The sequence below is a fragment of the Silurus aristotelis genome (genome assembly GCF_946808225.1).
Source record: "Silurus aristotelis genome assembly, chromosome: 21".
Lineage (NCBI taxonomy): Eukaryota > Metazoa > Chordata > Actinopteri > Siluriformes > Siluridae > Silurus > Silurus aristotelis.
The window spans coordinates 3963695-3985330 of NC_139594.1; the positions used below are offsets into that span (position 1 = coordinate 3963695).

The 21636-nt window shown below is 38.2% G+C and overlaps 1 protein-coding gene across 1 annotated transcript; it reads left to right on the plus strand.

Annotated features, from left to right (window-relative positions):
• The first annotated feature begins 975 nt into the window (after positions 1-975).
• Positions 976-21331, plus strand: slc27a1a (solute carrier family 27 member 1a). The gene is made up of 12 exons (XM_083524449.1): positions 976-1624; positions 9488-9882; positions 10663-10827; positions 11892-11961; positions 12176-12267; positions 13970-14079; positions 16324-16533; positions 16750-16876; positions 17606-17743; positions 18190-18354; positions 18491-18637; positions 20198-21331. The coding sequence occupies exons 1-12, from the start codon at positions 1470-1472 to the stop codon at positions 20353-20355; spliced, it is 1932 nt and encodes a 643-aa protein (XP_083380575.1). The 5' UTR covers positions 976-1469; the 3' UTR covers positions 20356-21331.
• The last annotated feature ends 305 nt before the right edge of the window (positions 21332-21636 follow it).

A 21636-nucleotide genomic window follows, 5' to 3' on the forward strand; every position in this document is an offset into this window, starting at 1 on the left:
AAAAACGCAGTTTCTTGCGTCACAGTGTAGACTGTGAAAACGTATGCTTTCGAAAAACAATGACACTTTTTTTTAACCATTGCCACGACGTTTCGAAGAGCCGGAAAGTAAATAAAAGCAGATCGAAGCATCATACATTTTCCTCATGTGCAATAAAGCGAGGTAAGCGCTTTCATACACTTGAATGAAATTCAATGATTTGTTCACAAATTAAAAACATCACGACTGGATGTTTGAACGTAGTTTTACGAGTCAGATTTCTCGTAACCCTTTAGCTGGAAAGTGGTAGCTCAGTGGTGAAGGATCTGGGTTACTACCTGGGGTTTCAAGCCCAAGCATCACCAAGCTGCCACTTTTGGGCCTTTGAGCAAGGTCCTTAACACTTGGTGGTTTATCTCAAAGGGTGCTGGATCCGGGTTAACCCTGCGCTTGGTGGTTTATCCCCAGGGGTGCTGTAATGTACATGTCACGTTAAAAAAAAAAATCAAACTGTCTAAAACCACTACGCATATTGTCTATGATGTCTTGTTTAATATCAAATAAATATGTGAATGTAACCGAGCGTTTTGAAAAGGGGCAAGTTCGCCTAAAAATACTTTTCACTAGGAAAATAACAGAAACGGAAGCAGGATTCTGTGAAACAACCAGTCCGACTTTTTATTGTGCTTCCAGAACAGAACAGCATCACTGTGCGCAGGTGCAATAATATATCTTTCTTTTCTATAAGTCCTGAGAGAAAAAAAGAAAACTATACCACCTATAAAATGAACACCGCCCCCTCTTGAGCTATCACACACAATTACACCCAAAAAGTCTTTTACATGAACAATTAAAGGCTTAAGCTAATAATTTTGGGGATTTTTTCTACATATTTATATGACCTTTAATTTGAAAACATGATTCCACTTCGGCCATTTTGAAACCCCTGCTTGTCCAATCCCATTTCCGCCTACGTAGGGCGCAACCGCGTATTCATTCCTACCCTAAGTAGTGCACAAGTCCTCGAAAAGCGTTCAGGACCTACACCCGGCGTTCAATTATACCAAAACATATTCTTGACAGTGATTAGTATATTGAAGTGTAATAACACGTTTGTGTACGTCGTGTATGAGCACGATAAGAGTTAAAGTGGTCATAATGTGCTTTTGTGCTGAATAAATTACTTATTATTTCTTTGTTATTTAATTGTGCACATAGTTGCGGCCGACTTCAGTGAGGTTGGAACATCAGCAAGGTCATTCCATGCCCACCTCCAGTGACTGTCACTGCTGGAGGCTTCTAGACTGCACGTCCTCACTATCCTGGTGCTTTTAGTGGCGCTTGTCCTCCTCCTCTTCCTCCTACTACTCCACCTCTTCCTCCTCCCTCTTTGGGGACTTTTATTCACGTGTTGTCGCGTCTCTTCACGTGTACGTCGCCATTCGGAGAGAGCGGTCCGAGTGCGTTTACCCGTGCTCGTGTTGGTTAGGATGCGCTATGTCGTGTCTCTCGGCTCTCTCGGCCTGCTCCGGCTGTTAGGCGCGCCCTGGTCCTGGAGCGTGGCCGCCGGACTCGGCCTGTACCTGGGCACCGGGGGCTGGAGATACCTGTACGTGGCCGCGCGCACCGCCAGGAGAGACCTCCAGTGAGTACCTGCGCCGCACGCGCACCGACGCGTCTTCACGCGCACGTGGGACTCAAGTTCACGCCACCGTTCACGCCTTTACTTCTGAAAAACAACCGACCGACCAACCAACTAAACAAACCCCGAGCTGTAAATGTTTTTCAGGGGGAAACTCAAACCTACAAGAAAAGTAATCATAGCTCACCGGATGACGTCATAACTGCAATATTGTTTGATCGTCATGATTATTTTGATAATTAAATTATTGTAATTTTTAAAGATCAAATTAATCATACGGTAATGAGTTGTTTACTTCAGGCTGGAAAAAAGACTTTGGTCAGGCTGAGATGAACTGTGGTATGAGTGGGGTGTTTGTTTATTTAATGAATTTATTAAGTAAATAAAGCAGTAACAGTTTAATGAAACACAAACTGGGTCATGAGTGGTGGTTAGATGTTGAGTACAATGATGGTTGATTATTGGGAACAGACTTATGATCAGCGATTAGTTGTTGTAAAACTGGTGATTGATGATGGGTTGCTGGGAATAAATAAAAGTGTGTTTTTTTAGTGAAAGTGTTGATTGGTGGTTAATCAGTGGTTAGTTGTTGGAAGCAGTGGTTACATTGGGAACAGACTGGGGTGGTCAGTTTATAGTTGTTGAGAACCATCAATAGTAATTAGATGTTTACCATCAACTTGTTGGAAAAACTGGTGAGTGGTTGGTTGGAGGGAACTAATAGAAGTGGTTGTTTTAGTCACTTTAATTAAACATGTGATTGGTGGTTCTTTATTGTGGTGAAGCAGTGGTGATCGGTGGTTCTTTATTTTGAAGAAACAGTGGTGATCAGTGATTCTTTGTTGTGGTGATCAGTGATTATTGTGGAGAAACAGTGGTGATCAGTGATTCTTTGTTGTGGTGATCAGTGATTCTTTATTGTGGAGAAACAGTGGTGATCGGTGGTTCTTTATTGTGGAGAAACAGTGGTGATCGGTGGTTCTTTATTGTGGAGAAACAGTGGTGATCGGTGGTTCTTTATTGTGGAGAAACAGTGGTGATCGGTGGTTCTTTATTGTGGTAAAACAGTGGTGATCGGTGGTTCTTTATTGTGGAGATCAGTGGTTCTTTGTTGTGGAGAAACAGTGGTGATTGGTGGTTCTTTATTGTGGTGAAACAGTGGTGATTGGTGGTTCTTTATTGTGGTGAAACAGTGGTGATTGGTGGTTCTTTATTGTGGTGAAACAGTGGTGATTGGTGGTTATTTATTGTGGTGAAACAGTGGTGATCGGTGGTTCTTCATTGTGGTAAAACAGTGGTGATCGGTGGTTCTTTATTGTGGTGATCAGTGGTTCTTCATTGTGGAGAAACAGTGGTGATTGGTGCTTCTTTATTGTGGAGAAACAGTGGTGATCGGTGGTTCTTTATTGTGGTGATTAGTGCTTCTTTATTGTGGAGAAACAGTGGTGATTGGTGCTTCTTTATTGTGGAGAAACAGTGGTGATCGGTGGTTATTTATTGTGAAGAAACAGTGGTGATCGGTGGTTCTTTATTGTGGTAAAACAGTGGTGATCAGTGGCTCTTTATTGTGGTGATTAGTGCTTCTTTATTGTGGAGAAACAGTGGTGATTGGTGGTTCTTTATTGTGGAGAAACAGTGGTGATCGGTGGTTATTTATTGTGAAGAAACAGTGGTGATCGGTGGTTCTTTATTGTGGTGAAACAGTGGTCAAGTCAAGTTTATTTGTATAGCACTTTTTACAACAGACATTGTCTCAAAGCAGCTTTACAGAAATCAACAGTCAAGATGAATGGTGTGCATTTATCCCTAATGAGCGACCATGGCGACTGTGGCAAGGAAAAACTCCCTTAGATGTAATGAGGAAGAAACCTTGAGAGGAACCAGACTCAAAAGGTCTGGTTCATCAAGAGTTTGGGTGACATCAAGAGTTTAATCATAAATCTTTTAACAATACAGAACACTGGAGAGTGAGAACTAACATGAGTACTGGAGTATAAGATTATAAGTAAATGTTCTTTCTACAGTCTTTGGTATAAAAGTAGGAGCTACTGAGCTTAACATTTGTGATCATCACAGATCCAGCATCAGCTTCTCCATGCCAGAGCCTTTAAAAACTTCAGGAAGTCCAATGTCAAACTCCACACATGCAGTGGGATCCAATTGGCACTGGTACGTCTCTAGATGGTTCAGGATGTTTGCGAGTTTGGCATCTACTTCTTTGAAGTCCATAATCTTCATGAGGTGGGACGTGACTGGAGCTGGCCAAACCTTAGGATGGGGAGAGAAAGAGAAGCAGTGGAGAGGAATTGGCGTAGCTGCTGTTCATGATATTAACAGCACAAGTTGATAATGTGCATGTGATCAGATGTTCTGGAGCCGAGTTTATGATGTGAGACGTATGTTATGTGTAGGCTTTGCTAAAAAGATATGTTTTTAATCTGCACTTAAACTGGGTGAGTGTTTCTGAGCACCGAACACTGTCAGGAAGACTATTCCAGAGTTTAGGAGCTAAATGTGAAAATGCTCTACCACCTTTAGTGGACTTTGCTATTCTAGGAACTACTAGAAGCCCAGAGTTTTGAGATCTCAGGGAGCGTGACGGATTGAAGCGTGTTAGAAGACTGGAGAGATACATGGGAGCAAATCCATTTAGTGCTTTATAAGTGAGAAGTAATAGTTTGTAGTCTATTCGAAACTTAACCAGAAGCCAATGTAGGGACGATAAGATTGGGGTTATGTGATCATATTTTCTTGATTGGTGATTCTTTTATTGTGGTATACAGTGGTGATCGGTGGTTTATAATTGGGAAAAACAGGTCTTTAGCATTCCACCCCCCTCCTGAATTATTTATCTAAAGATTAACCCATGTAGTAATACAAAATATGGACAAGTTTTTGGACACCTCACCATAAGATTGGTATGTACTTTCTGAACATTCCATTCCACATTTAGTCCCTGTTTACTGTTATAATAATCTCCACTCTTCTGGGCAGATGGTCAACTAGATTTTGTGGAGATTTGTGTGAGATTATTCACTAGAATTTGGAGTGTACTTTCCATTCAAATTAATCCCATGTTCAGTTTTGTTTAGGTCAGAGCCCTATATGAGGCAACTCAAGATCTTTCACTAGTTCATGTGAACAAAATACTTCATGCTACCACATCCAAAGACATTCTATACAATTGTGCCTTGAAATTTGCAGCAACAGTTTGAGAAAAGAACCACATGGGTGTCCAAATACCTTTGACTATATAGTGTTTTTCTCCTCCAGATTTACATGTGGCATTTATTAACTTGTACTGCATGTACAGTCATGTCCATCATGTAATGTTTGTGTGTGTGTTTGCTGTGTGCTGTAGCTGGCATGCTGAACATTCATGTCCCGACTTGCATTCCTCAATGTTGTCCCTTAAATAAGTTTTGAAGTCTTCTTCAGAGAGATTATCTGCAGCATCACTGTACAGTTTTATTAAAAATATAATATAAAGCCCTTTTTTGCCCTGTGGTGGGCGATGGGATGAAAATGATATCCTCAGTGATACAGCTGTAATACATGAGTAGATCACAATATCGTATTGTTGCATTAAAATCATATTAGGGTTGAACACACACCTTCTAGCCAATCAAAATCCAGTATTGAGACAGTAGAGAAAAAACATTTTACATATACGAGGTGGTATCAAAGTTTTAAGACTAACTCTTTACAAGAAAGCACCTTATGCTATTCGCGCTGGATCTCCGCAATGTTGTAAAAACGGCGACCTTTGAGCCGGATCTTCATCTTCAGGAAGAGGTTGATGTCCAAAGGACCCAAATCTGGCGTGTTGGTGGGTGATTGAAGTGAGATCGCTTTGTTTCCGGCGAGAAACAGGTTTCGTGGTCAGAATAGCAGACGTGGTAACGCACATGGTCAAAATAGCACCAGTTGCACAGCTGTACACTGACTTATGAAGGTCGGTGCTCCCTGTGACTGCGCGAGCAGCCTTGTACTGCCATCTGTTGGCGTCTAAGGAAACTAGTTTTGAAACGTTTTGATATCACCTTGTTAATTTGTGACGGAGAATTTTTTTTCCTTCACAAATCTCACTTCGAAGACAGAGTGCAGGGTCAGTCAGGATACAACAGCCCTAGGATCAGAGTTAAGGGCCTTGCTCGAGGGCCCAACAGGATTTTACAATGATTAAACTACAGCCTTTATGACTGAGCCTCCGCCACCCTGCAAAACCCTGCAATAACACTAATATAATTCTCATTTTTAATTCAGCAGAGGGGGTGTGATTATTACCTTCTCACTCATTAGTTCCTCTGTGATGTACTCATTATATTCGCTGCATGCGCCTCAATAGATTAAATAGATTTAATAAATATAGACGTCTCATGTCCTAACACCCTCATGTGGTATTTGTTTCTTTCACATTGTGCTGGAGAATATATCTTTTTAGATCATTTCATTTCTTTCAGATCCACTTATGATAATCTCGCTTATGCTGTTACACTCTGCTGCGTTCATTGTGGTCTTTATTAACTCGCCTTTGTTTGACAAGCCGTGCACAGGATGGTGTGTGTGTGTGTGTGTGTGTTTTGCTGTTGCGCCTCAACAGAGTGGTAAATGATCTGAATGAAAACAAAAATTGAGCCAAATAGCTTATATTTTACTGCTTTTATATATACAGTAAGGAAAATAAGTATTTGTACACCCTGCTATTTTGCAAGTTCTCCCACTTATAAATCATGGAGGGTCTGAAATTGTCATCGTAGGTGCATGTCCACTGTGAGGGACATAATAAAAAAAAAAATAATCCAGAAATCACAATATATGATTTTTAAACTATTTATTTGTATGATACAGCTGCAAATAAGTATTTAAACACCTGTCTATCAGCTAGAATTCTGACCCTCAAAGACCTGTTAGTCTGCCTTTAAAATGTCCACCTCCACTACATTTATTATCTTTAAATAGATGCACCTGTTAGCTGCATAAAGACACCTGTCCACCCCATACAATCAGTAAGAATCCAACTACTAACATGGCCAAGACCAAAGAGCTGTCCAAAGACACTAGAGACAAAATTGTACACCTCCACAAGGCTGGAAAGGGCTACGGGGAAAATGCCAAGCAGCTTGGTGAAAAAAGGTCCACTGTTGGAGCAATCATTAGAAAATGGAAGAAGCTAAACATGACTGTCAATCTCCCTCGGACTGGGGCTCCATGCAAGATCTCACCTCGTGGGGTCTCAATGAGCCTACGGAAGGTGAGAAATCAGCCCAGAACTACACGGGAGGAGCTGGTCAATGACCTAAAAAGAGCTGGGACCACCGTTTCCAAGGTTACTGTTGGTAATGCACTAAGACGTCATGGTTTGAAATCATGCATGGCACGGAAGGTTCCCCTGCTTAAACCAGCACATGTCCAGGCACGTCATAAGTTTGCCAATGACCATTTGGATGATCCAGAGGAGTCATGGGAGAAAGTCATGTGGTCAGATGAGACCTAAATAGAACTTTTGGGTCATAATTCCACTAAACGTGTTTGGAGGAAGAAGAATGATGAGTACCATCCCAAGAACACCATCCCTACTGTAAAGCATGGGGGTGGTAGCATCATGCTTTGGGGGTGTTTTTCTGCACATGGGACAGGGCGACTGCACTCTATTAAGGAGAGGATGTGTATTGTGCCATGTATTGCGAGATTTTGGGGAACAAAGTCCTTCCCTTAGTTAGAGCATTGAAGATGGGTCGAGGCTGGGTCTTCCAACATGACAATGACCTGAAGCACACAGCCAGGATAACTAAGGAGTGGCTCTGTAAGAAGCATATCAAGGTTCTGGCGTGGCCTAGCCAGTCTCCAGACCTAAACCCAATAGAGAATCTTTGGAGGGAGCTCAAACTCCGTGTTTCTCAGCGACAGGCCAGAAACCTGACTGATCTAGAGAAGATCTGTGTGGAGGAGTGGGCCAAAATCCCTCCTGCAGTGTGTGCAAACCTGGTGAAAAACTACAGGAAACCTTTGACCTCTGTAATTGCAAACAAAGGCTACTGTACCAAATATTAACATTGACTTTCTCAGGTGTTCAAATACTTATTTGCAGCTGTATCATACAAATAAACAGTTAAAAAATTATACATTGTGATTTCTGGATTTTTTTTTTAGATTATGTCTCTCACAGTGGACATGCACCTACGATGACAATTTCAGACCCCTCCATGATTTCTAAGTGGGAGAACTTGCAAAATAGCAGGGTGTTCAAATACTTATTTTTCTCACTGTATATAAAACCTACTAAACACTTGAAATCTGTTCGGATTTGCGTTTACGTTTAGCCGGTCAGATTTGAACCCTGGTGCCGTCACTTCCTCCATGCCCTTCTTTAGTCAGGTGAGATTCCACATGAATGGACGGTGTCACCCGAATGATGTCGAGGTTCTCTTGTGAGTCTGGTTCCTCTCAAGGTTTCTTCCTCATACCATCTCGGGAAGTTTTTCCTTGCCGCTGTCAGTTGATCTCGGTCTGTCTGCTTGGAGACAGCAGCAGCATCACAGGTTGTTTTGCTTCAACTGTACATAATTAATAAATTCTTTATCATTTATGAATGAAAAGTGGGGGAAAAAGGTGCTTTTTACTTGACACATACTTTTACAGCACAGTGAAATACTTTATTTTGCGTGTCCCAACAATGTTAGGAAGCTGGGGTCAAAGCACAGGGTCAGCCATGATACATCAGCCCTGGAGCGGTCAAGGGCCTTGCTCAGGGGCCCGAAGAGTAGCAGCTTGGCAATACCGGGGCTTGAACCCCCGACCTTGAACCCCCGAGTCTTAACGCTGAGATTAAATCCCTGCCTTGTGATTACACTAATATCTATAATAAGATCATGGCACATTTATTTCCCTTTTATGAAGGTGTAAAGACATGACATGCGTGTCCCAGAAGTATTTGGGAGATGTTCAGCAGATGAGCCGTCCTACTTTTAAATGGATTTGATGCTTGAAGGCAAATTCATGCAGTAAAAATAACCAACCTCCTCATTACTAATACCTTTTTTTAATCTGGTGATATACACAATATGGACAAAAGTTTGTGGACACCTGACCAAAAGATTGGTATGTGCTTCTTTTCAAAACATCCCATTACACATCTAATCCTCATTTGCTATTATAATAACTTCCATTCTTCTGGGAAGATGTTCCACTCGATGTTTTGTGGAGATTTGTGCAAGCTTCTTTCAACCACAATTGTGTTAATTAAGACGAGTGTTGATGTAGTTGAGGTGAGGAGCCCTCGGGTTCAGTCAGTGTGATAAAATCATCTTAAATTCATCTCAAAGGTGTACAATAGGGTTGAGTCGGAGCTCTATGGCAGGAGATCTTCCACTTCAATCTATGTAAAGATGATTTTCATGGAGCTAGAGCTTTGTGCACATGAGCATCGTCATACTGGAACAAGTTTGGGTCTCCTAGTTCAAGTTAAGGGAAAATTTCATGCTGCAGCTTTCAAAGACATCTTTCAAAGACGTCTGTGTGCCTCCAACAGTTTAAGAAAGAAGCACATATATGATTGGGAAGGTCACGTGTCCCAATACATTTGTTTCTGTAGTGTGTATAGGGTGGTTACCTGTTACTAGGTATGAATGTTACACTGTAGGTGTCACATGAGTCATTTTTAAAGCACAAAATCCTTTCAGACAAGTTTTGTTTTAATAAATACAATAAAAAAAATTAAGTTTATTTAAGGTGGGACATTTCTTCAAAGTGTAAAAATAAATCCATGTTTTTGCTCGTTGCCTTCTCATTAGCTGACTTCTTCTCTTGAGATGTTCGCCGCTTTTTATTTCACATCAACGTCTCGTCTTTATCTTCCCACTCCAGTGGTGTCCTGGTGCTCCTGAGGGTGAAGCTGGTGCTGTGGCGTCACATGCATAATGGCAGCACCATTCCCTCCATCTTCACCCAGACTGTTGCACGGCACCCGGACAAACCCGCCCTGGTGTACGAGGCCACCGGAGAGACGTGGACCTTCTCCGAGCTGGACCAGCTGAGCAACGGCGTGGCTCAGTGGGCTCTGGGTCAGGGCTGGGGCTCGGGGGATGTGGTGGCTCTGCTGATGGAAAGCAGGCCTCTGCAGGTGGCTCTGTGGCTCGGCCTGGCTAAAATCGGCATCGAGGCGGCGCTCATCAACTTTAACCTGAGGCGAGACTCTCTAATGCACTGCCTGGGCGTGTCGAGATCACGGGCGCTCGTTTTTGGGGCGGAGCTTGCTGATGGTAAGGTGTGCTATAGATTAGTCTGATTTTTCTACCATGTGCTTCACAGCTGCTACACGTTTATGTATATTGAAATAAGATTGGTAATTCATTGATGGTACAGCATTTATACTTTAATATATAACCTTTTTTGTATTTAAATTTACTTCAATATTTAATTAATTTTACTGTGAGCAACTGCAAGCCAACAATTTCCCTGGGGGATGAACAAACGTATTCTGATTTTAATAGTGATATAAAAGAATTTGGTTTTGCTTTCTTCAGGGAAATAAACTTCAAAATCTGGTATTTAATTATGAAGTATTCTTGGCCTACTTTCTGATTTATGTAAATGGTAATATTTATTTATATCATTTGCTTTCCTATTGATTAATCTCTTATAACTTCACTGAATACTGAATGTCTTTATATATATATATATATATATATATATATATATATATATATATATATATATATATATATATATATATATATATATATATATATATATATGAGTCAGTCAAATAATGATATCGGGGTTTTTTTATCCATTTATAGTTGCATTTAAAATGCAATCAAAAGTTATCTGGAAGTTATTAATACAAAATAAATCCTCTGCTTGCTATGTGGCTACGGTATAGATTGAAAAAGTTCTGAGACTCATTCCTCAAACGTTGAATTAACATTTAATATTTATACAATGAGAATTATTTGGGATTTGAATGTATATAATGTGTGCAATCACGTCTGTTTCCCTCTTCAGTTTTTAATCATCTGTTCTTCCGTGTCTCTCTGTAGCCGTGTCGGAGGTGAGATCCTCTCTGAGTGACTCGATGGCTCTCTTCTGCACCGGAGAGCTGAGTCCTGATCACATGGCCTCACTCAAAGCTCAGCCTTTCGACCCGCTGCTGGCGTCTGCACCACGTCACCCTCCTTCCTGCACCCCATCTAAGGGCTTCAGCGGTGAGCAGCTCGTAACGCCGTCACAGCTTCGCTCCAAGTGTTTATAAAAGTCGCAGCAGCGAAGTGAATTTTAGCAGTTTGTCTGAATTGACACTGTGTATAAAAGCATTTTTCACTATTGCCACAATTGTAGTTTCGAAGTCATGATGAGGACAAATGATTAGCTGAACTTTAGGTATAATATATATATATATATATATATATATATATATATATATATATATATATATATATATATATATATATATATATATATATAATGAAATACTAATATAATACAAAATAAGATTTTTATGATCCTATGATTTGGTGATAAATAATATTTTGGATGCTAATTTTAAACCATTCTCAGAAACTTAAAGCCTCCCCCAAAAAAAATTAAATTTGCGGAACCGGAGTATAGGATTTCTAAATATTACAATTATGATTATTGTAATATAAAAAATTGCATATTTTGTTTCCAGTTATCGAAAACTTGTTGTCTGAAGTCTAAAGTACAGTACTTACAGTACTGCAATAAGAATCCATGTCCTTTCAGTAAGAAATCAGCAAAGCTCTACAAACAGCTGAATGTGTGCTTTTAGATGATCAAACTTGCACTAAAAAAAATCGTTTTTTGGTCCTTAAACTTATGTAGGTTACATGTTTTCCTTGAACATTAGTTTTAGACCACAGGGAAATTCTATATACAAGGAAAAAACAATATCTCAGATTTAAAGTGTACTGATCACCACAAACCAAACCTCTCCTCATTAGTCTCGTTCACGTACACGGTTGGCGTTGGTCCATGAGGCCCCTCTGTTCTTTCCAAAGGCATTGAGCTCTATTTAAAAAAGTTCCCAAGACTGCAGGATAAGAAAGTGTTTTCAGTCCTCCTGGGATGTTTTTTAGAATCTATTTATTTTTTTAATTAAATGTGTATATGTATATATTACTATAGCATCTAAAGACAACCTATACTGTTGTGTACAATTGGGACATTACATGGGATCATCAGTGCACAAGGCCCCTCATACTCATGCTGGGTTTTTTTTGTTTGTTTGTTTGTTTTTTTTTGTCTACAGATCGTTTGTTCTACATTTATACCTCCGGTACAACCGGACTTCCCAAAGCTGCTATAATTGTGCACAGTCGGTACGTGTTCCACATACGCCCTTTAAAATTCAGACATGCCTGAGTTTGTGTTTCTTGAGTTATTTAAAGTTTATAAATGTTGTACATGGTGTCTGTGTCTGTGTCTGTGTCTGTGTCTGTGTCTGTGTCTGTGTGTGTGTGTGTGTGTGTGTGTGTGTGTGTGTGTGTGTGTGTGTGTGTGTGTGTGTGTGTGTGTTTTTCCCTACTTTTGAAGGTATTTTAGAATGGCTGCTTTTGGGTATTATGCTTTCGGCATGAGGCCAGACGACATCGTGTACGACTGCTTACCTCTCTATCATTCAGCAGGTAAACAGGAAAAAATCACCAGAAACAATAAATGAACAAACAAAGCATTACATAATAAGATTTAGACTCTGGAGGTCTGTAAAATGTTTAACATCGGAGAACCGAGTGAAATGTTATGAAAGATTCATTTTTAATACAAGTTGTTTATCTATAAATAGAAAAGAGCTGCAGGGTGTGCCAGTGTAATTCAACAGTACACAGTTTAATTTATTCGACAGAGGAGTGTTCGTGCATTACACCATCTGTTCATTGTTCTGTCAGTTATTCAGGATTAAACCCTGAAGCCGCCGCACAGTAAATGTCCAGTCAGTAAGGTTTCACTTTGAATCATAACACAGGATTCACACTGCACTTTCACAAGTTTGGTTTGGTTTTTCACACTTTTTTTTTTTATTTTTATTTTATTTATTTATTTATTTATTTTTTACATTAAAGAATATAAATATATATTTTACATTAAAGAATATAAATAATTGATTTACATTAAAAACTAGTACAATTACCCGTATTTAAAATTGTATACTAAACTGTTATTTGTAATATTAAACTAAACATTTCAAATGATGTTAAATTATAAATGAACTTGATATTACAAGTTACAGCACCTGTCAAAAGTAAGAAAACATAGTATTTTATGGTTTTTGAGAGACACATGCATGTGCCTTTTGTTTGTATGCAACCAGCTAGGTAATGTTTAAGGTATAAATATGCAACAATTTAATATTGACCAAACAAATATGTCCAGATGTTTCAAATTTTTTTTTTATTGAAAAATCCTCCCTCAGAATGAATAAGAGCTGCACGGGCTCTCGGCATTCAGTCAGTTTGTTTCTCCTAACATTTAGCTCAAACACTTCGCCGTGCCTCTTGTAAAACTTGGCAAAGTTGTTTTTCACTAGTTGGAGATTTATTTTTTATGATCCAGTTCATCCCAGAGCAGTTCAATGGGATTAAGGTGCGGTGACTAGGCAGGGTGTTCCATTATAGATATCACTCCAGACCACTGTTTGCTCTCTAAATAATGCTGGGACGCTTCGGCTCATTGTCTTGTTGGAAAAATGAGCCAGAGTCCAGACAGAATATTGGAGGGGGAGCCATGTTGGTTCAGTTTTCTTTTCACTTTGAATAAGTCTCCAACCTTCCCTGCTCCAAAACAGCCCCCAATTATTAAGCTTCCACCTCCATGTTTGATTGTGGTGGCGAGGCAGTCTGATAACATCTTCTCTCCTGTTCTCCATCTTACACAAGTTCTTCTGTTAGAGACACTGTTACATATGGACTCATCTGTCCACATAACTTTCTTACAGTCATTCACTGTCCAATTCTTGTCTGTTTTTGTCTTTTTATCAAGTTTGTTAAATAGAAACAAAAGGAACATACATGATTGCGTCTCAAAAGGCATGAATGACCAGATGTTTCCATGCTTTTGGCAGACACTGTATTTATACAATGGAAAAAGAATATTGCAAAAGAATAACCTATTAAATTGTTATTGTAAAAAATTGTGTTTTTATTAAATACATTTAACTTGTTTAATTTTAATGTGCTATAATTACATTTAACCAGACTAAGATTTATGTAGATTGTATAATTTACAAAAGATTTGTAGAATTGAAAAATTTGGGGGGGGAACAGAGATAAAAAATAAAATCAAGGATTATCTTTATCAAAACTTTTATTCATTTATTTATTTATTTTCTAGGTAATATAATTGGCGTTGGCCAGTGTTTAATCAACGGACTGACGGTGGTGGTGAAGAAGAAGTTCTCAGCTAGCCGCTTCTGGGAAGACTGCATTAAATACAACTGCACTGTAAGTCACTGATTTGATCACGATATTATTAAAATGTTCAGATTTAGCAATGCAAGCTTTCTCTCAGAGTCAGGGGCATAGTGCCGAAAGCAGCCTTCACATCAGACTTGAATAAAGTAGCTCATAAGCTAATTTTTAGTCAGTGGTTTCATTCAGAAATAACAAGCTAGCTAGCTGCCTGAAGATTGCTTTTCACTGAATCAGTACTTTCTTCTCCAGAAACACGTCACATAAAGACTGTGCATAATGCACAATCATTTTGCGACCCCCTTGAAAAGTCATTTATAAAGTGAAAAATTGCTCCAAATCGACTTTAGAGAGTGTAGTTTAGCGAGCCGGTACAGTTGACCAAGACCGGTTGAGGGTTAGGGGCCATGGTCAAGGGCCCAGCAGTAGTAGCTAGGTGAAGGAATTTGAACTCACAGCTTTCTGATCAGAAGTCAAACACTAACCACTGAGCTACCATTTCACTTTTGTGTCTATTGACAGTTGTAATTTACTGTAATGAGGAGTTCCTCAAGGTTTAGGCCTGGTAACTGTTAAAATTACAGTCTGCATTTCACTGTGAAATCCTGGAGTGTGGATTCCTAACCTTAGCATTAAATTACTTTAGAAACCTAAAAAAAAAAGAACAACCGGATTATTTTGATCGAGTCCTCACACATATTCTTTGCTTGTTTTACACTCTGTTTGATCTGTAGTAGTAACGTTAATAGTAAGTGATCTGATACTAGTGAAAGTAGTAGCTAACTGACTAGTGTAGCAAATGCTATAGTAGTACTAGTATAATTATTAATACTATTACTAGAGTGTGTGTGTGTGTGTGTGTGTGTATATTATTCATACTTATGCTTATAGTCAGATTATATTTTAATACTTGTTTTATTTATTTTTACATTACTTTACTCTTTTTTTTAATTGTATATTATATTGCTTTATGAATGTGTATGTGACAAATAAAAATGTATAATAGTGGTCATAGTCCTAACTGTGCATTAGTAAAAGAATATGTAGTAACCAGAGTACATCTAAAAGTAATAGCAGTAATACTAATTAGCGCATAGTGAAGCAAGGGCATTTCTTAATAGTATAAGTAGTAGCAACATTAGTAGTATTGATAGTAGTCATAGTGATAGTACTAACTGTAGTACTGAATGTAGCAAGAACATTAATAATAGTGTAGCAGTAGTAGTAGTAAAACTATTAAAAGTACTAATTAAAGCAATAAGTGAAGCAAAAGCATTAGTAATGGTATAAGAAATAGTACTAACATTAGTACTTGTAATAGTAGTAATACAAACTCGCAGTTAGTGAAGCAAGAGCATTAGTATAATTAGTAAGAATAGTCATAATAGTCATAGAAAAGGTAACAAGTGTTAGTAGAATTAGAAGAACTAATAGCAGTACCGCTAATAATTAGTAATATCATAGTATTAATAGAAGTAATAGCAGTAGTATTAGCAGTAGGATTAGTTTTAATAGCAGTAGTATTAACAGTTGGATTAGTTTTAATAGCAGTAGTATTAACAGTAGGATTAGTTTTGATAGCAGTAGTATTAACAGTAGGGTTAGTTTTAATAGCATAGTATTACAAGTAGGGTTAGTTTTAATAGCAGTAGTATTAACAGTAGGATTAGTTTTAATAGCAGTAGTATTAAAAGTAGCATTAGTTTTAAAAGCAGTAGTATTAAAAGTAGGATTAGTTTTAATAGCAGTAGTATTAACAGTAGGATTAGTTTTAAAAGCAGTAGTATTAATAGTAGGATTGGTTTTAAATAGCAGTAGTATTATTAGTAGGATTAGTTTTAATAGCAGTAGGATTAGTTTTAATAGCAGTAGTATTAATAGTAGGATTAGTTTTAATAGCAGTAGTATTAATAGTAGGATTAGTTTTAAAAGCAGTAGTATTAAAAGTAGGATTAGTTTTAAAAGCAGTAGTATTAAAAGTAGGATTAGTTTTAATAGCAGTAGTATTAAAAGTAGGATTAGTTTTAATAGCAGTAGTATTAATAGAAGTTCTCACACTAGTAATAGTAGTAAAAACGGTAGCATTACCAATAGTAATGTTAAAAGTAAATGCAGTAGTCAAAGTAGAAGTAGTATTATTACTACTAAAAGTAGCAGTAGTATTTATTAGTGCAGTATTTGTGGAGCTGCCTGCTTCCTACTTTAGCTGATTAAACCACAGATTTGTGTTGCAGTGTGATGTTGATCGCTCTGCTTGATCTCCTCATGTTCCTCTAGGTTGTGCAGTACATCGGCGAAATCTGCCGTTACCTTTTGTCTCAGCCCGTGCGCTCATCCGAGCGAGGGCACCGTGTGCGCCTGGCTGTAGGTAATGGGCTCCGCCCCAGCGTCTGGGAGGCCTTTACTCAGCGATTCGGCATTAAACAAATCGGCGAGTTCTACGGAGCTACAGAGTGTAACTGCAGCATCGCCAACATGAACGGCAAGGTCAGGCTCTAGAGAAGCTCCGTAACAATCACTGGTGTTATAATGCCTTATTAAACCTGTTCTACACATTACTTTATATATATATATATATATATATATATATATATATATATATATATATATATATATATATATATATATATATCTCACAATGAATATTTTTTCATACCTGGCAACCCTATTTTCATACATTTGCTATGCGACTCTTATGTGCAGATTGGATCGTGTGGTTTCATCAGCATGATTTTGCCGAGCGTCTACCCCATCCGCCTAGTGAAGGTAAACGAGGAGAACATGGAGCTGGTGAGAAACAAGGATGGACTTTGTGTTCCATGTCAACCAGGTGAGTTCACCAGACTAAGTGCAAGTCTGTAGATTTATGATAAGACTGCAAATGCAGCTGTGCATCCAGCCGCTACGCAATATGCTTACTTATCTTCGTACATAAAAAGCTTTACTCAATAGAGGGCGCACCAGACCCAGAACATGAAAGGTTGTCCTGTCTCCATCTTTTTCTATAACGTTGTATATACGCTTGTTTTCAAAACTTTTCACTATTGTTGTAGATATCGTAGTTTTGTCTTAACTAATATAAAACCCATATCTTTAATTATAAGGTTTTTAATATGTATGGGATCTTTTCATTATTTGAAATCACAGCCCAAAATAAAAATAATTCAATAATATGTATTATTGCATTTTCATAGGTATTAGCAGATTTGACTATTCACATGACTGGGGTTTAATCCAAATCGCATTAATAGCACAAACAGTTATTTTATCTAAAAACAAAAAGCTATATACGCTGAGAACTATAAATAACGACACTTGGACCTTAATGTGTGCAGTCAGTATAAAGTTCAGGGGAAAAAAAATCCCTCTGGCTAAAATGAATAACCAGAATGATGTTGTACATTTACTGAAAATACCTTAGTTCAAGAATGGATCAGAAAAAAAACATGTTGGGAGAGAGATAGATGTTGAGGACACCTCATGTTATGCTGCTTGTTGTACTATTTAGAAATATAGCATTTATTTCTAACTATAAACCGATTGTACCCAATATTCTCAGGAGAACCCGGGCTGCTGGTGGGTAAAATCAACCAGCAGGATCCCCTGCGTCGCTTCGACGGCTACGCTAATCAGGAGGCCACCCGGAAGAAGATCGCCTACAATGTTTTCAAGAAAAATGACTCCGCCTACTTGTCAGGTGGGTCACTGTGACCTTCTTAAGGTGGAATGTAAAGAGAATTCACAGGATTTGCATTTCGCATGTGGGCAAATCGAATTAAATTAATTTACAGAATTAAATTGGAACAGAATATACCTTTACAGACATGATTTCCCTGACATTACTACATATTTAAAGTCCTTGCCTTCGAGATGCTCCTGTGTCGGTCACGGATCATGAACATTTTAACTTAAATCTGTCATGGGGGATTGGATTTATTAACACACAGAAAAATATTTATTTAAAGATTTTCTTTTCACATAACACACATCCTCATTTCATAACACTTCAGGCTCCTCCTACCGAAGCATCGAATCTTCCACTATTCAGTGTCTCCCCTATAGAGCACTGCAAAGCAAGGAGCTGATGAATGTCTGACTATGCTTCATTATTATAGGTATTGTGCTGCATCTTTGTGACCTCAGGTGACGTTTTGGTGATGGATGAACTGGGCTACATGTACTTCCGGGACCGTGGTGGGGACACGTTTCGCTGGAAGGGTGAAAACGTCTCCACTACTGAAGTGGAAGGAACCCTAAGCAGCCTGCTGGGCCAGACGGACGTGGCAGTGTATGGAGTCACTGTGCCAGGTCGGCTGCTGTTTCAGCAACGTTGGAAATGGACATAAGCATTTTAAGCCATTTTAACTGTTGGACATTTAAAATGAATACTGACCTCTGAGGGAAATTGTGAGAGATTTCACAATTTGTATGTTGCATATTACAGGTGTGGAGGGAAAAGCAGGGATGGCCGCAATCGCCGACTGCACGGGGAACTTTAACTGTGAATCCTTTCTCAGAGAAGTCCAGAAGGTGTTGCCTCCATACGCTCGGCCAGTTTTTCTCCGCATCTCCCCACAAGTAGACACTACAGGTGAGAGCCGGTCACAGCTCACTGCATTTTGACACATTCGCATGTTGTATGTAGGAGTTTCGAACTCTGATCTGCGTACACTGCTCAATTAAAAACAGATGAGCCAATCAACATGTGAATTTCAAATGATTGGTAATTGAGTAGATACGAAAGTCTTAAGAGGCCTTGCGTTATGATATTTTTTCGTTCTTGTTTTTTTCTCGATCAGAACATAACATTAATTCCTTGTGATCGGTACTTTATATTCAGTGTAAGCATGTTCTAGAGGCAGCATCATCCCCACATCCTGGATAATAATAATAACCCTTTCTGGTAGTGGGCACGTGGATGCTGCCTCTAGACATTCCCTGATGCACAGAATACACAAAAAAATACTAGTGCTGATCACGAGAAAGAAAAAATATATGGCCTTGTAGGACTTTCGTATCTAGATGTTTTAAACTGATACTTATTGATCACTGGAAGCCCCGCACCACCCGCTAAACTCTGGGGGGTTCTGGACAGGTAACACAGAAGACGCTCCAGAATGACAAATGAAGGAACGGGGAGAAAACAGCGAGGGGCGAAGAGAAGAGCCCGATTCCGCCACAATAAAAACTAAAAATTTAATTTCTGCTAATTTACTACTTAATATTTTTAATTAGCCAATCATGCAGCATCACCCCCTGTGTGGTGCCAGAAAGCTTTACCGATTGTAAATGAAATGAGCTACAATCAATAAAAGCGCATGGTATCAAACTGAGCCTCCGATTCCTGGAGAGAACTCTGTCTAACAATTAGCTATGGAGAAGACAGAACAAGACAGATGAAGCAGAGGAACCTCGTTCATACACAAACTCCAAAATTCAGGCCCACAACTTGGTTACCAGTGGATGCACAGAATATATATATATATATATATATATATATATATATATATATATATATATATATATATATATATATTTTTTTTTTTTTTTTTTTTTTTTTTTAAAGAGTAATCTGAAATACATTTTTATTTATGATTTTTTTTAAATGTATGTATTTGTATTTACATAAAAAAATGTATCAGCTATTCTACCGACGATTGATCGTCGGTAGAATATTTGATTACTTAAATAATCGATATCAGCAGCCCTACAATGATGAATAGATTATCAATGTGAACTCATCTGATTGTTAACATCAGTATGATTTTATATTTTGGTATTTTTCTTTACTGGAAAGGGAAATGAGGCAGGAAGGGGAAGTGGTAGCTCCAGTGGTTAAGGCATCGGATTTCAGTTCAGCAGGTCACTGGTTTAAATCCCTGCACCACCAATCTGCTAGACCAAACTTATGCATTCTTTTATTATTGCTTTATCTTTGTAAAGCTGCTTTGAGGCAGTTTCCATTGTTAAAATGGAAACAATAAGGAAATTTGGAAATTATTTTACAAATAATGCATTTAATTGAAGTTTTGGCTTCACCTCTGACTGATATTAAACACACACTGGAAACTAAACATTTGCTTTTCATAAATGTTTATCCATTATTTCTTGTTTGTTCACTCCATTTTCATTATTACATCTCTCTCTACAGGTACATTCAAAATCCAGAAGACCAGGTTACAGAAGGAGGGATTTAATCCCCACATCACATCAGACCGGATCTACTTCCTGAACTCCAGAGCAGGGCGTTACGAGGCAGTAACTGGGGAACTGTATAATGCCTTAGTGGAAGCTAGGATACCTCTGTGAGACAGGATAGGGAACAGGTAAAGCCCGGGGCATTTTCAGGTATCAGTTGTCGAAATGAAAGAAAAGAAAACAGGATCCTTGCTGTGGATCATAACGCTAAAATATTTAGAGACGACATTTTAACGTTTAGCACTGTCTAACTGAATAGCACTATGTTTAAAAAGTGGTCATTTTTACTTTAGAGAGAAAAAAAGATTTTTACAGCATGAAAATGTGCCTTTTTCTTGCATGAGATGCACATTAGATTAAAGGGTTCACCAACAGGTTTCTCAATCTGTTACCAGCAAAAAGCTCTGTCTAACGTTTTTATTTTGAGAGGTGTGTTTTTAGTAAAGGAAGATTTCTGAGGTAATTTTTTTTTCCTGAGGTCATATCATGCCTGTATATTGGTGTTATTTTAATGAATTATGCTGAACAAAACGATTGCGTGACTGTACCTATACAAGACGTGAAGTATTCTCCGGACACCAGAGCCATTGATTTTTTTTCTTATTATTTTCCTCATTATTCTCCTACTGATACTGTAACAAACACAGAACTGGCAGCACAAATGAATTTAGTTTGTTTTATTTTTTTTGTCCATTTTACCACTAGTATTAGACACAAATACTTTAAAAGCAATAAATAAAACCTCCTAAAAACAAAGTCTATAGATTTTTTTATAATAATAATAATAAAAAACCCTATCTGGGTTGCCAAACACTAACATCGATGATGTTTTCCGCACTGACCGTGTGTTTGATGAGATTTTTTTTAATGACTGTAGATGGAGATTTTAAGAGAAATCGAACACAAAGTGCCTTAACGTCTTTTCTCGAATTCCTGAATGTCTAAGTAAATAATTATCCATTGTAATATCGTTTGCTTTGAACATTCGTGTTCTTCTGTTACACTTTGTGGGTCATCAGCCCTGACACTCATCCTTTTTCTAACATGATGTGAACTGAGCTCAAATAAACAATATTTAAAAAAGAAACCACTTGCTTTCTTGACTTATTGTAACATTTGCTACAATTCTAGTTTTGAACATTTATTTTTGCTATTAATAACAAATTTTAATAATTAAAAATTTTTTGCATACATTTTTTTTAGCGTTCTAAACATCTATTGGGTTTGTGCATTTTAAAACACTGTACATGTCTATACAGTGTGTGTGTGTGTGTGTGTGTGTGTGTGTGTGTGTGTGTGTGTGTGTGTGTGTGTGTGTGTGTGTGTGTGTGTGTGTGTTTTTTAAAAGTGTGGAAACAGATTTTTTTATGGTTTTTGAGACTCGGTCATGTT